The following is a 14,586-nucleotide window of genomic DNA, read 5'->3' on the forward strand; positions in this document are numbered from 1 at the left end:
CTCTTGTACTGTGTGCCTTTTAGTGTAAGGCCCTCTAGGCAGAGTGTTTCTTAGGCAGGGATCCAGGCAGAGCATGCTCCTCTCTAGACAGAGGGGGTCTTTCCCATACTCCAAACATGTCCCTTTAAAAGGCTTAACTCTCTAAAGAGTCCCAGCTCATACCCTTCCATCCAGGACGGACAGCTCATGCACTTAATTTAGGGCAGAGCAGACACTTTTTCTTCCCTACAAGAAGTTCAGTAACTCCTGGAGCTATGATATTATATAGATGTGTAATCATGAGTTTATCTTTTCGCTGTTTATAGCTAAGTACAAGCAGTAGGAATGGTGTATTTAAAGATTTACAAGTGACACAGTCCAGGTGACATGTATTTCTCTGTTAATAATTTTGTGATTTACTCCTCCTTGGGGTAAAATGCATTAGATATAGAGCAGAGATGGGTCCAATCTAAAATTCATCTCATCATGCTCCCTATGATAAAAGAACAAAGTTACTGCTTCACTCCATGTCACGTTTAAGCTATGTCTGCGCCACAAGGTAGGTGTATGATTCCCCTGCTTGTGTACACATACTCGCAATGGCATTCATCAACCTAGCACAAGAGTAAATAGCAGTGTAGCTGCAATAGCAAGGATAGCTGCAGTGTAGGGATGGCTTAGCTGTGCCGAGTACATACCCACTGGTATGTACTCGTACTGGTATTTCAGGTGGCTGTGTACTTGGCACGGCATAGCCATGCCTCTGCAGCCACTCTCCATGCTACCATGGCTACACTCACACCCCAGCTCATAGTGTAGACATAGACTTAGGCACCACAACCCTGAAACTGTCCATTGATCTGCCTCAGAGGCTGACCCTCTTCTCTCTGTTTCCATTCTCCTTGACTCTGTTTGTTATATCCTTGGGGGCAGCTGGTTTAGGAAGGAATCACTTGAGGCCAGAGAGCAGACAGCTAACAAAACTACCATTTTATTTACAGACACAGAGCTCAACCAACCAGCCGAAACAGGCTGAGCTATCCCCTAATAATCTAACTCAGTTGCCATAGCAACAAAAACCATGACAACCAAATACAAAACATATTCCTCCCCCCCTAAAGAACATCCCCTAAATAAAACACACACTAGACTAGAGAAGGAGGGTAGACTGCCTCCATTCCCGGCTAAACCCTGGGGATTATTTTGCCCCATAACTGTGGGTTCGCCCTAGCTAAAGATCCAGCCGATGAGGAGGCCTTCTGTCTCTAGGTGGATTACGGCAAACTTCTGGTGTTGTTGCACCCGAAAGTACCATGGGCTCAGGGTCCGCAGCACGAACAGGTGAGGAGGTGGTATCAACTCGTGCTGGTCAAAGGGGTATCTCAGCCGCCGGCAGTAAAGGAGGAGAACAGTCAGGAATAGGTGATTCGTGATTCGGTGTCTCACCGGAAGAGGTGAAGTCAGACCCCTCAACTGCAGATGTGTCCTGAGGACTGGCATGACCTGGCAACAGCTGATCTACATGTCGTCGCCAGGTAAGATTCTCTGCAGTCCGGACTGTGTAGGAAACAGGTCCTGTTTGAGTGATGATTGTGGCAGGGACCCATTTAGCTCTGGAAGTATAATTCCAAGCCAAAACTGGCTGTCCCAGGCTAAAGGTTCGCTCTTTTGCTCTGGGTGCCTGTCTGATGACTTGATATTGCTGCTGATGTTGCACAATTTGTCGGGGTTCAGAAGGTTTCAGCAGATCAAAGCAAGTGCGCAGCTGTCGTCCCATCATTAGAAAGGCCGGGGATGCCTGGGTCGTAGCATGAGGTGTGTTTCTGTAGGAAAGTAAGAAGGTATCCAGATGCTTTTGAATGGAGTGTTGTCCCCTTGCTGATGTCAAAGCGTTTTTCATTGTCTGCACAAATCTTTCAGCTAATCCGTTGGTGGATAGATGATATGGTGCTGACGTGATGTGGTGTATCCCGTTTGCCTTCATAAAATTTTGAAATTCCTGAGAGACGAACTGCGGTCCGTTGTCGCTCACAAGTTGTTCTGGCAGACCAAAACGACTAAAGAGTCCTCGTAGTTTTGGGATAGTACTCTCTGCAGTAATGGACTGCATTATAGAGACTTCTGGCCATTTAGAATGGGCATCTACTGCCACCAAGAACATGCTTCCTTAAGGGGCCAGCAAAGTCAACGTGAATACGTTGCCACGGGTTTTCAGGCCAGTCCCATGGGTGTAGAGGTGCCCACTGGGGTGCATTCCTCACACCCTGACATGACATACAAGCTTTTGCCTTCTCTTCAATAGCACTGTCCAATCCAGGCCACCAAAAATAACCGTGCTTCTAATTTCCTTCATGCGCACTATTCCACAGTGACCGGAATGTAGCTGTTCTAACATTTGTGATCTCAATGGTGGTGGAATAATGACACGTCTCCCCCACAACAAACAACCAGATTGGACCGATAACTCCGTCCTCCTGGACATGTAGGTAACAAGGTCGGGTGAGACTGGAGAGGTTTGTCGAGATTTTCCATGCATCACCAGGTCCATAACTTGGGACAATACTGGGTCAACGCGAGTTGCCTTCTTTATCTGAGTAGCAGTGATGGTTGTATTCTCTACCTGTTCAAAGTAGAAGATTTCCTTTTGGGCACTATCTTGATGTTTGACTGATAAAGGCAATCTTGAGAGGCCATCTGCATTGCCGTGCAGAGTGGATTTCCGATATTTGATTTCATATGTGTGTGCTGAGAGTAACAATGCCCAACGTTGCATACGACTAGCAGCTAATGGGGGAATGCCTGTTTAGGGTCCAAAAATTGACGTCAGAGGTCGATGGTCTGTGAGAAGAATAAACTTTCGCCCAAACAGGTACTGATGAAACTTCCGAATTCCAAAAACAATTCCTAATGCCTCACGTTCGATTTGGGCGTAGTTAGTTTCTGGTTTGCTTAGAGTGAGTGAAGCAAAAGCAATAGGTCTCTCTTCTCCCGAAGGCATAATGTGTGACACGACTGCTCCCACTCCATAAGGGGAGGCATCGCAGGCCAATTGCAGGAGTAAGGATGGATCAAAGTGCGTTAGAACTTTAGAATTTAACAATGCATCCTTAGCTTTGTTAAATGCAACATCACAGGCTTCAGTCCACTTCCAGGCCTTGTTCTGCCCAAAATGCTCATGAAGTGTTTTTAGCAGTGTGGCTAACTGAGATGAACTTTCCATAATAGTTCAGCAGTCCTAGAAACGAGTGCAGCTGGCTTACATTTCGAGGTGGGGGAGCCTCCACAATAGCCTTAACTTTTGCAGGGGCCTTATGAAGACCTGCAGCATCAATGATGTGTCCCAAATATTCAACAGAGGGCTGGAAGAATTCACACTTGTCTTTGCGAACTCGTAGGCCATACTCTTCCAGTCTTTGTAGGGTAGCCTCTAAATTCTTTAAGTGATCCTCTTCATTCCTTCCAGTGACCAGGATATCATCCAGATAGCACTGAACTCCTGACAAGCCACACAAGATCTGGTCCATAGCCCCCTGGAACAGGGCAGGAGCAGATGTTATTCCGAAGGGTAGGCGACAGTATCGATAAAGCCCCTTATGAGTCACAATAGTCAACAGCTCTTGGGACTTTTCATCGACATGCATCTGTAAATATGCTTGACTCAGATCAATCTTACTGAACTTTTGTCCCCCAGCCAGGCCTGCGAAGAGGTCATCGATGCGGGGAAGCGGGTATTGCTCTGCACACAACACAGGGTTGACAGTAACTTTAAAATCACCGCAAATCCGGAGAAAGCCATCTTTCTTCACTATTGGAACAATAGGAGTGGCCCATGAGCTATGGGTAACTGGTATTAGGACTCCATTGGTGACCAGGCACTCCAGGTCTGCTTCAACTTTTGGCCTGATGGCATATGGCACAGTTCGGACTTTTAGATATTTTGGTGGACTGTCAGGTTTAATGTTCAATGTCACAGTGATTCCCTTCATACTTCCCAAATCATCCCCAAAAACAGCAGCATGTTTCCTTAGAATAGGGGTTAGACTGGTTTCTTCTTTAATCATCCAGTGCACTTCTGCCCAGTTCAGTTGAATCTTCCCAAGCCAAGACCTACCCATTAAGGCTGGGTAGTTACCTCTCACCACAAACAGTGGCAATTTAGCAGCCTGTCCATTGAGCTCCACCTTAACATCAATAGTGCCCAACATGGGCACAGCTTCTCCCGTATACATCTTCAGAACAGTTTTTGTTGCCTTAAGTGGAAGATGCTGTAGCTTTTCTTTATACACAGTCTCGGAGACCAGCGAGACGGCTGCACCGGTGTCCAGTTCCATGCGTATAGGTTTGCCATCCAACAACGGGGTTACCCAGTATTCATGTGAGCCCACTGCCAAAGACAAAACATGCAGTGGCACTTCCTCTTGCGATGAGGTGTCACCTTGATCATCCTGGGTCTGCTCTAGGGTATGCAGGGTTCCTCTTTTTGTCGGCCAGACCACAGGCCTCTTTTTCTTTTGTTTACAGGCACACTCAATGTGTCCCTTTTTGCCACAGTGTCGACACACCAGGTCTTTACACCAGCATTCTGATGCCTGGTGACCCAGCTTACCACAGCGGTAACATTCTTGACTCTGCACAGTTTTGTGGGTTGGTTCTTGTGACACTTTTTGCACCCTAGGGGATGCACCGATGTATTGCGCCTCCCTTGTAGCCAGTTCCATGGAGACAGCAATATCAACAGCCTTCTGTAATGTAAGCTGAGCCTCTGTCAGTAGGCGCTTCCGTATAGTTTCACTGTAGAGGCCACACACTAACCTGTCACGCAGGGCATCATTTAACATCTCTTTAAATTCACAGTGTTCTGCTAGCTTTTTTAAAATTGCTACAAATTGTACAACTGTTTCATCTTCCTTTTGGTCTCTTTTGTGGAACCTATATCTTTCAGCAATTACCAGTTGTTTGGGGGGAAAATGGGACTGCAGGATTTCCACCATGTCACTGTAAGATTTAGTCTCAGGCTTAACAGGGTTTAGTAAGCTGTGTAGCAGGGAGAAGGTTTTAGCCCCTACAACACTTAAGAATATTGGCACCTTCTTCGCTTCTGTAATGTCATTTGCAATACCTAAAAGCTCAAAACGCTCAGTATACACATGCCATTGCTCTATATTCTCATCAAAAGGTTCCAGTGGCCTGGTCAGAGTAGCCATGATTTTTAGTTTCACTTTCACAGTCAATGCAAACAAGCAGGTTTTTTTGTTTGTTTGTTCCTTACGTTAACTTCTCTTCCTTCTATTACTGGAGCAGCACCGGGATCCCATCCATCATCGACACTTGTTATATCCTTGGGGGCAGCCAGTTTAGGAAGGAATCACTTGAGGCCAGAGAGCAGACAGCTAACAAAACTACCATTTTATTTACAGACACAGAGCTCAACCAACCGGCCGAAACAGGCTGAGCTATCCCCTAATAATCTAACTCAGTTGCCATAGCAACAAAAACCATGACAACCAAATACACAACACTGGTGTCACATGATCTGGGCAGAGAAGAGACTGAAAATGATGATGGAGTTGGTGTTGGCCCTACTGGTGCGGTGATGTTTTGCTGGGGCTCTGGGCACACCTGTTGGTGACACTGAAGCAGCAAGTGCCGAGCCTGGTGATCAGACAGTCAGAGAAGTTAGAAATGAGACAATCTTGGATCATCAGCCTATATCCCGGGGGCAATGCAGGATGTTTCCCTGTAGCACTTTCCTAGTGCTGTCCTGTCACTTTAAATATCCAAAAGTCTGGGGCTTCAAGTACTTCCCTAGTGGAGACTCTTCCAAGAGATTGAGAACCTAGGAGCATGTAGTGGGGTGACCACTTGCTCCAGCCTGGAAAGAGTTAGAAAAGCCCTGCAGAGGGCTGGGACTGGGCAAGGTAAAACCCTGGCTGATTGGGGGAAGTGGCTGCAGCTGGGCCCATGCCCCAAACTGAGCAACAGGGCCTTATAAGAAGACCAGGGAAGCCAGGAGCAGAAGTCTTCCTCTGCCTGTAGAGGGAGATGGGCCTGGCTGCAGGGAGTTAGAGACAAAGTACCTGAGGGGATCAGGGCTGGGGAAAGGTGGAGGAGTTCGGGAGCTCTAGCCTGGAAAGCTCCAGGCTGTGGCCTAGCAAAAGGCCAAGGGGTACTAGGGGTTGCAGAGGGCAGCCCAGGGGTAGGCCAAGGCAGCAGGTCTAAACCCTCCTTGCCAGTGATGAGTAGGCTGATACTGCAGTCTGCCCCAGGGCGTGGGGCTAGACGATGACTGGCAGTAGCCTTATACTGAGGCAAAGTGAAGATAGTGGGTTGGGGGTTCCCCAGGGGAGGGGAGACCCAGATTGGTGGGGTACTGCCAGGGGGCAGCACCCCAGTTAAAAGGCACCGGGGTCCAGGGAGGGACACGGGGACCAAGAGGACAGGTGGATCACCAGACTGCAGAGGGCGCTCTGGATGCTGGAATGAGCTAATTCCCTGAGAGAGCAGCAGGAGGCGTCGCAGGGGTGAGTCCGCTCCTCTACAGAGCACAAAGTGTAACACATTGTTTGGCCCAGCTACTGTGTGTGTCATAGGGTAGGTCTACACTTACCTGCTGGGTCGATGGGCGGCATTCGACTTCTTGGAGTTCGAACTATCGCGTCTAGATTAGATGCGATAGTTCGAACTCCGGACGCGCTCCTGTCGACTCCGGAACTCCACCAGAGCGAGTGGCGGTGGCGGAGTCGACGGGGGAGCCATGGACTTCATTCCCATGGCGTCTGGACAGGTGAGTAGCCCGAACTAAGGTACTTCGACTTCAGCTACGCTATTCACGTAGCTGAAGTCGCGTACCTTAGTTCGACCCCCCCCTTAGTGTAGACCAGGCCATAGATACTATTGCTTACTAACTTCAGCATTTAAAAAGCTGTAAATTAACTTTGAAGTTAACATCATGGGCCTAGTCACATCACTGTAACTCAGGATGAAAGCCCCTTTATTCTGAGCACTTTGGACTGGGGGAGATCTTCTCAAATCAGCAGCCAATGAATTTCCTGTGCGGTTTCAGATATAACATCATAGAGTAACTAAAACTTCCTCTTTTGGCTTGCATTCTCCATCTTCTGTCAGGACAGCCAGAGGGACCCATAATTACTTCTGGATATTCATATAGAGAGGACCAGATCAGACACAGAACAGAAAAGTCTATTCCAGCTCTCCTGCATCTTCCCAAACAACGAGAGGTGCCCCCCCCCCAAAAAAGTAGGTAACATTCACTTGTGTTTACTAATTCAAGAAATGAGTGAAAGTGTTTACCATGAAAGATATTATATTGATGTGTAACTTTGATTTTTATTTTTTCTTTCATTATAGTTCAGTACAAGCAGTAGGAATGTAATATTTAAAGACTGACTGGTGATATAGTCCAGGTGACATATAGTTCTATGTTTATAATTCAGTGATCTACTCCTCCTTGAAATAACATGCATTAGATATAAAGCAGAGAAAAGTCTGATCTAAAATTCTGGATTTGTATGCCATTTCTAGTTATTTTTACCATGAAAACCAAAAGCTACAAGGTCAGCATCAGACACAAAAGGTGGTAGATGGGATATAAGTAGTTGAAAGCATTTGATATAGTCTTTCAAGAAAACATATTTGAAAAAAGAGTTCATATTAACTTGGCTTGGAGTGAAATCATTTGTCCTGAAAACTGTTGAAGGCTGTTACCAAAGGGGAAAGATAAAAGGCAATAATATGAACTTGTGAAGGAGGTGACTGGTGGGGTATCACAAAGGACTTTGTTGGGTCTGGGTTTACCTAATGTATTTATTCTTAATTTGTAAAAATGAATAAGTAACACAATAATGAAATATTAAATCCCCAGATGTGGGCCCCTTGCTGAATGAGGGAGGGAACCTAGTGACAGAGGATGTGGAGAAAGCTAGTGTACTCAATGCTTTTTTTGCCTCTGTCTTCACAGACAAGGTCAGCTCCCAGACAGCTGCATTCTGCAGCACGGTATGGGGAGGAGGTGACAACTCTGTGGAGAAAGAAGTAGTTCGGGACTATTTAGAAAAGCTGGACAAGCACAAGTCCATGGGGCCGGATGCGCTGCATCCGAGGTTGCTAAAGGAGTTGGCCGATGAGATTGCAGAGCCATTGGCCATTATCTTTGAAAAATCATGGCGATCGGGGGAGGTCACAGTTTCTAACAGTGAGTGACTATGCAATAGCTTTCTGAATGAGTTGCTGAGAACACAATCACTTGATATACACCTGTAGCCCAATATGATGCTGTCCTCGGGAGCCAAAAAAATCTTACCACTTTATAGGTGAAACCACATTATATTGAACTTGCTTTGATCTGCGGGAGAGCGCAGCCCCGCCTCCCCAGAGCACTGTTTTACCATGTTATATCTGAATTTGTGTTATATTGGGTCACGTTATTTCATGGTAGAGGTATATTTAAAAATGGAAAGGATGAGTCCTGATATCACAAAACACTGAGTGACCTCAAATTCTATTAATATCAGTGGTATTCAGCAATATAAAAAAGTTTACTCAGCAAATTGTAGGAGCAAGCAGAACAGTATATATATATGTACTGGCATTATATGGATCTCTGAATAGGGACTTGGGCTGCATTGGTGAAAAGGAACGCATTATGCAAAAGAAAAAAGAATACCGACCTATAACTAATATTGCTAAAAAGGCCAAAAACTCTTGGTCTAAGTGCAATAGACAACAGGAGTTGAAATGTTTCCCTTTTTCTATATATTAGTCAGTATCTTTTAGGCTTGGTCTACACTGGGGGGGGAGGGTTCGAACTAAGGTACGCAAGTTCAGCTACGCGAATAGCGTAGCTGAACTCGAAGTACCTTAGTTCGAAGTACTTACTCATCCTCACGGCGCGGGATCGAAGTCCGCGGCTCCCCCGTCGACTCCGCCACCACCGTTCGCGGTGGTGGAGTTCCGGAGTCGACGGGAGCGCGTTTGGAGTTCGATATATCGCGTCTAGATGAGATGCGATATATCGAACTCTGAGAAGTCGATCGCTACCCGCCGACCCGGGCAGGTAGTATGAACGTACCCTTAGAGACTAAATGTGAATGAGGTCTTTTATTTGACCAACTTCTGATGGTGAGAGAGACACGTTTTCAAGCTTACACTGAGCTCTTCTGACCTGAAGAAGAGCTCTGTGCAAGTGTGCTTGTCTCTCTCACCAATGGAAGTTGGCCCAATAAAAATTATTACCTCTCCTAGCTTGTCTATCTAATATCCTTGGACCAACACGACTACAACAACACTGCATAGTATCTTTTAGAGACAGACCATGCAGGTGACGCTTTTATATGACTAATTATCATTAATTAACTTTACTGAAATACTGAATTGAGAAAAGACCTACAGAACAAGGCTATCTTGACCATTATCCCTTGCGCACATAAACACATCCCTCAGACTACTGGATTGTCTCCCCAAAGTATTTTTTTTTACATTCCATCTTAAACAGACTCATGCAATGGGGTTTCCAGCACCAATTTTTTTTTATCCAGTACCCTTTTGACTGTCTCCTTCAAGCCTCTTATAACCTGACCCTAACTCTTAATGATAGCCTCTCACTTTTTCTGCTGATGGGTAGCACTTTGGAGTGCAAAATATTAGATTTAGAATCATTATAACTATTTAATATTTGTATTACAGTAGATCTTAGAGGCAACACCCAAGCTATGAGCACCATTGTGCTAGACACTATGTGAACACATAGTGAGAGACAGTCCCAGCCCTGAAGTGTTTGCTATCTAAACCACTGTGAATAGTATTAAAGGTGGTCTAGGTTAATCCATTTGAATATCCAGTTTTCTGAGACTCAGAGGTAACCAGAATATATTGTGATTATAAAGTTAAACAGAGGGCAAATAATAGAAAAAGATGATAGGATGCATGTACTGAACTCAGTATGCCATTTAATCCTGCATTTCTTTTCCTCTTACTACAGACTGTTGTAATGGAGTAAATTATAACCAATCATTGCAATATCTTATTATTTTTTACCTGATATTTCTAGATCCATTCGTTTTTCATCAAATGCCATCATCCATCGTAGGCCACTAAAGGAAAGTCTACAGTTTCCACACTCACCATCCTCTAGAAATGAGCGAGCAGGAAGTGACTTACACAGAAGTGAAATGTCACACGTCTGAGCAGCAGAGGAGCCAAAGACCCAGGAACTCTGAGAGCAAAGGTATTGTATGTTAACTAGCTGGTAACATATTTTCTGTTTTACTGTCTATGGTCAAACATCTACCCTTATCTCTGGAACTGACACAGGATTTTTGGAATAGTAAAGTTAGAATGCTCATTTGGTATGTTGCCCAATGCCATGCTACTAAGACCATAATAGCATCTACAACCAATCAGGTTGATGGTCATTGGGATTTGAGAAAAAGACTCACAGCTCTGGCAGTCATGAACAGTACTCAGGAGCACAAGAACCTTTTTTTCACAGTTCTTTCAAAATGGATAATCTGTTGAAACTGACTCTTTCCCATGAACAGTTTCAGGTGTGATGACTTGACATTTTCCAACCAAAAATGTTTTGATGAAAAATTCACAACCTACTCTAATTAAGAGTCCAAAGTCCCATCCATCCCCAGTCTCTTTGTTCCAAATAAGGTGCTTTCTGCTCCTTGTGCTGGTCATTGGTGCTTGGCTGTGGTACAAGCTCAGGGAATCAATCCCTGCCTCTGCTGCTCTGCCTGGCAGCCAGCTCCGTGTGCTAGTGAGAACTCCTGGGTTGGATCTAAGGTGTGCCTCCAGCCTGCTCCTTGGGGCAATCACCTAGTCCAGGGGTAGGCATGGCACACGTGCCAAAGGCAGCACGTGAGCTGATTTTCAGTGGCACTCACATTGCCTGGGTCCTGGCCACTGGTCCAGGGGGCTCTGCATTTTAATTTAATTTTAAATGAAGCTTCTTAAACATTTTAAAAACCTTATTTACTTTACATACAACAATAGTTTAGTTATATATCATAGACTTATAGAAAGAGACCTTCTAAAAATGTTAAGATGTATTACTGGCACGCGAAACCTTAAATTAGAGTGACTAAAGGAAGACTCGGCACACCACTTCTGAAAGGTTGCCAACCACTGACCTAGTCCCATGTCCAGTGAGAGGTGGGCTGGCAGCAGGGAGTCAGGGCAGAGTTTTATTCCTATTCATCTAGCCAACATCTCTCTGTGGTGAGCTCTCCTCCACATATCCCCTCATCAGTTGCAGCTCATGGGGATGGGACTGGCCTTTTCTCACAGCTGCTGCTCTGTGGAGTTGGGGTTCCACCCTGTACTCTCTGCTGGAGATTTCAGTTTTGTGCTTTTTTGTTTGTTCTTTCTCTAAAATAAAAATCATTTTAGACTAAATTTATGGCTGGTCTTTGTGTTTGGAAAAAATATATAAAAAATATAAAATAAGCAACTACCAATCAGTTGCTTAAACTATCAGTGAAACATTATTTTAAGAGGCCAGTTAGTGTGCTATCAAGTTAATTAATATGGTACTTATATAACTGTAACCCTATTTGGAGGGGGTACTCCTCAAATACCACACAGAGTGTCTAGGGTACTCCACTCTGGACTACAGCAGCAATGGTGGCAGAAGTTCAGGATGCTGTTTCCCACATTGCCAACAGTCCAGAGCAGAGAGAGAACTGGGGAGCAACACAACCAGAATCAATCATAAACCAGAACTCGGAGACAAGGGGTTTGGTTTTACTTTTGTTTTTGGCTCTATTTGGAGTGCAACAGGGAAAGAAGCATCACAGGGAGGACCCTTCTACCCTCCACATTCCTACCCCAGGGAAGACATTGAGTCCTTTTGGGAGTTCTGGGACATTGAACAGTGTCATCTCAGCAGACACCAGAAATCAGGGAGTCAGAGGAGAGTCACATCCAGGCTACCAAGAGCCAAGCTAACTATACAGCACAGAGAGCCACAGGGACGATCTTACCATCCTTGGTGTGAATACTTTTAAGAAATGTCTATTTATTTTTCTATTTTATTTTAAGATGGACACTGACTTCAGTTCTGCACCACCCGTCAAAGACTGAGCCTAAATTCACTATCTACTTAGGCAAGTGCTGGAAGGGAGCACATGGTGGTTTTTAGCATCTGTGAATGGTTGGAGGGGTATAGTTTATGTATTGTTGTTTTTGTCTTTTATTATCCTTATCCCCTTTTCTACTGTCCCTTACCCTGAGTTCCAAATACCTAATAAAGCCCCAGAGAAAAGTGTTGCATTGTAGAACTGCTGTCAATATTTTTCAGAATTGCTGGTTATTTATGACAGTCAATGCTGGGACTGTAAACTCGAATCTTTGGATTAGTACAAGCCAAACTGTTAAATTGGATTGGTTTATTAGTACTGAGGACTAAATCAAACCATGCAAATGTTAAGATAAGGAATCTTGGCTGCTAGAATATTTAACCTGGTAAATAAAATATGGATTATCACAGTTGTCTTGCAAAAGGGTAAACCAGTCCATACTGGGTTTAGTGGGACATTATCACTTAGAATCATAGAATATCAGGGTTGGAAGGGACCTCAGGAGGTCATCTAGTCCAACCCCCTGCTCAAAGCAGGACCAAACCCAACTAAATCATCCCAGCCAGGGCTTTCTCAAGCCTGACCTTAAAAACCTCTAAGGAAGGAGATTCCACCACCTCCCTAGGTAACCCATTCCAGTGCTTCACCACCCTCCTAGTGAAAAGGTTTTTCCTAATATCCAAGCTAAACCTCCCCCACTGCAACTTGAGACCATTACTCCTTGTTCTGACATCAGGTACAACTGAGAACAGCCTAGCTCCATCCTCTTTGGAACCCTCTTTCAGGTAGTTGAAAGCAGCTATCAAATCCCCCCTCATTCTTCTCTTCTGCAGACAAAACAATCCCAGTTCCCTCAGCCTCTCCTTATAAGTCATGTGCTCCAGCCCCCTAATCATTTTTGTTGCCTTTTGCTGGACTCTTTCCAATTTTTCCACATCCTTCTTGTAGTGTGGGGCCCAAACCTGGACACAGTACTCCAGATGAGGCCTCACCAATGTCGAATAGAGAGGAATGATTACGTCCCTCAATCTGCTGGCAATGCCCCTACTTATACACCGAAAATGCTGTTAGCCTTCTTGGCAACAAGGGTACACTGTTGACTCATATCCAGCTTCTCGTCGACTATGACCCCTAGGTCCTTTTCTGCAGAACTGCTTCCTAGCCAGTCGGTCCCTAGTCTGTAACAGTGAATGAGATTCCTCTGACCTAAGTGCAGGACTCTGCGCTTGTTCTTGTGGAACCTCATCAGGTTTCTTTTGTCCCAATCCTCTAATACGAATGAATGATATAAGCTTTTTCATAGAAACATAATCATTAGAGGGACATTTCTAGAATTGTAAGGGGGGTATTCCAGAATTGTAAGGGGGTATAAGGATAGAGGAATCAGGGTGGGGGTGGGGTGAAGACAGGATCACTCGCTGACTCTCTGGCCCAATGACCCATTATTTAGTCAGAGTGAAACAAATTTGACAGGAGAGATTGAGGCTAAGCTGCTGCTCCTTAGTGGGAGGCAATTTTCTGCAGGGTGGTGTGAAGTGGTCAACAGGGCCTATTACACTGTGAAAATTCTGCACTGCAGAAACTGTGAGAAATGACTGATTATTGGAGATGGAAACAGAAAGTCCATTCAGTTGGGGGAAAACTACTGAAAGACACTAAAACACAAGGGTGTAATGATCTCTTCCCAACTATGATTCTCCAGTACCAAAGATTTTAAGCATACATAAAAAGATCATGCATGGTGGAAGTAGATAAGAGAGGAGTAAGAAAAGCCTGATAATTATATCTGAGTCATCTTAACTCTTAGAGTCAAATATTGCTTTGTTCTGAGCGCTCTGTGTAAAGGCAGGTTATCTCAAAATAGCAGCACAAGTCTGGCACTTCCTGTGCGGTTTTAACCAGAATATTAAAACAAAATTAATATTTCACCTATAGGCTACTGCTGTGCTTCTTGTAACAGGACTGTCAGACTTTAGTCCTCCCACAACAAGGTCTCTTTAAGTCAGACCTGGTTGTGGGCGGATTAAAGGAGGTAATGACTGAATTCTACTCTCCTTTCTGAAACCTACTCATACCAGAATAAAGTACAATTTTCTCTCTGCTTTGTCTGATTGTGATAGCCAACATCATGAAGTCATGACTGATCCTTAACTGTCCGTATTTATTTACCATCCCAGAGCCTTAAAATCTTTCCTGTGCAGTGGAGGAATGCCACTGAGCATCAAAGTAGTTGAGCAGTTAGTATTTGAGAAGATGACATTTAAAAAGGCTTTTTTAAAAAAAACAGAAATAAAACACAGTCCCCATCTAGAAGAGTGTAATGCATAGTATCTTGCTTCCACTGAAGTCAACTGAACTACAGATATTGACTTCAATGGGAGAAGGAGCAGGCTTTATATTAACGAAATAGCCCTGGATATGTCAAATGAGTTCATAAATATGTGTTGTGCATCGCAGTTCAATTTGTTTTGAAGTATGTAAAGTGAAATTTTACATTTCAAGATTG

At 44.5% G+C, this 14,586-nt stretch overlaps 1 protein-coding gene across 2 annotated transcripts in view; it reads left to right on the forward strand.

Annotated features, from left to right (window-relative positions):
- The first annotated feature begins 6,468 nt into the window (after window positions 1-6,468).
- Window positions 6,469-14,586, forward strand: part of LOC120384180 (killer cell lectin-like receptor subfamily G member 1) — a 35,492-nt gene continuing 27,374 nt past the window's right edge. For both annotated transcript variants that reach the window (XM_039502535.1, XM_039502544.1), the window contains exons 1-3: window positions 6,469-6,500; window positions 7,110-7,236; window positions 10,046-10,222. In XM_039502535.1, the coding sequence (XP_039358469.1) occupies window positions 10,132-10,222 (91 nt within the window). In that variant the 5' untranslated portion in view covers window positions 6,469-6,500; window positions 7,110-7,236; window positions 10,046-10,131. The remainder of the gene's footprint in view (window positions 6,501-7,109; window positions 7,237-10,045; window positions 10,223-14,586) is intronic.

The sequence above is a fragment of the Mauremys reevesii genome, linkage group 1 (genome assembly GCF_016161935.1).
Source record: "Mauremys reevesii isolate NIE-2019 linkage group 1, ASM1616193v1, whole genome shotgun sequence".
Classification (NCBI taxonomy): domain Eukaryota; kingdom Metazoa; phylum Chordata; order Testudines; family Geoemydidae; genus Mauremys; species Mauremys reevesii.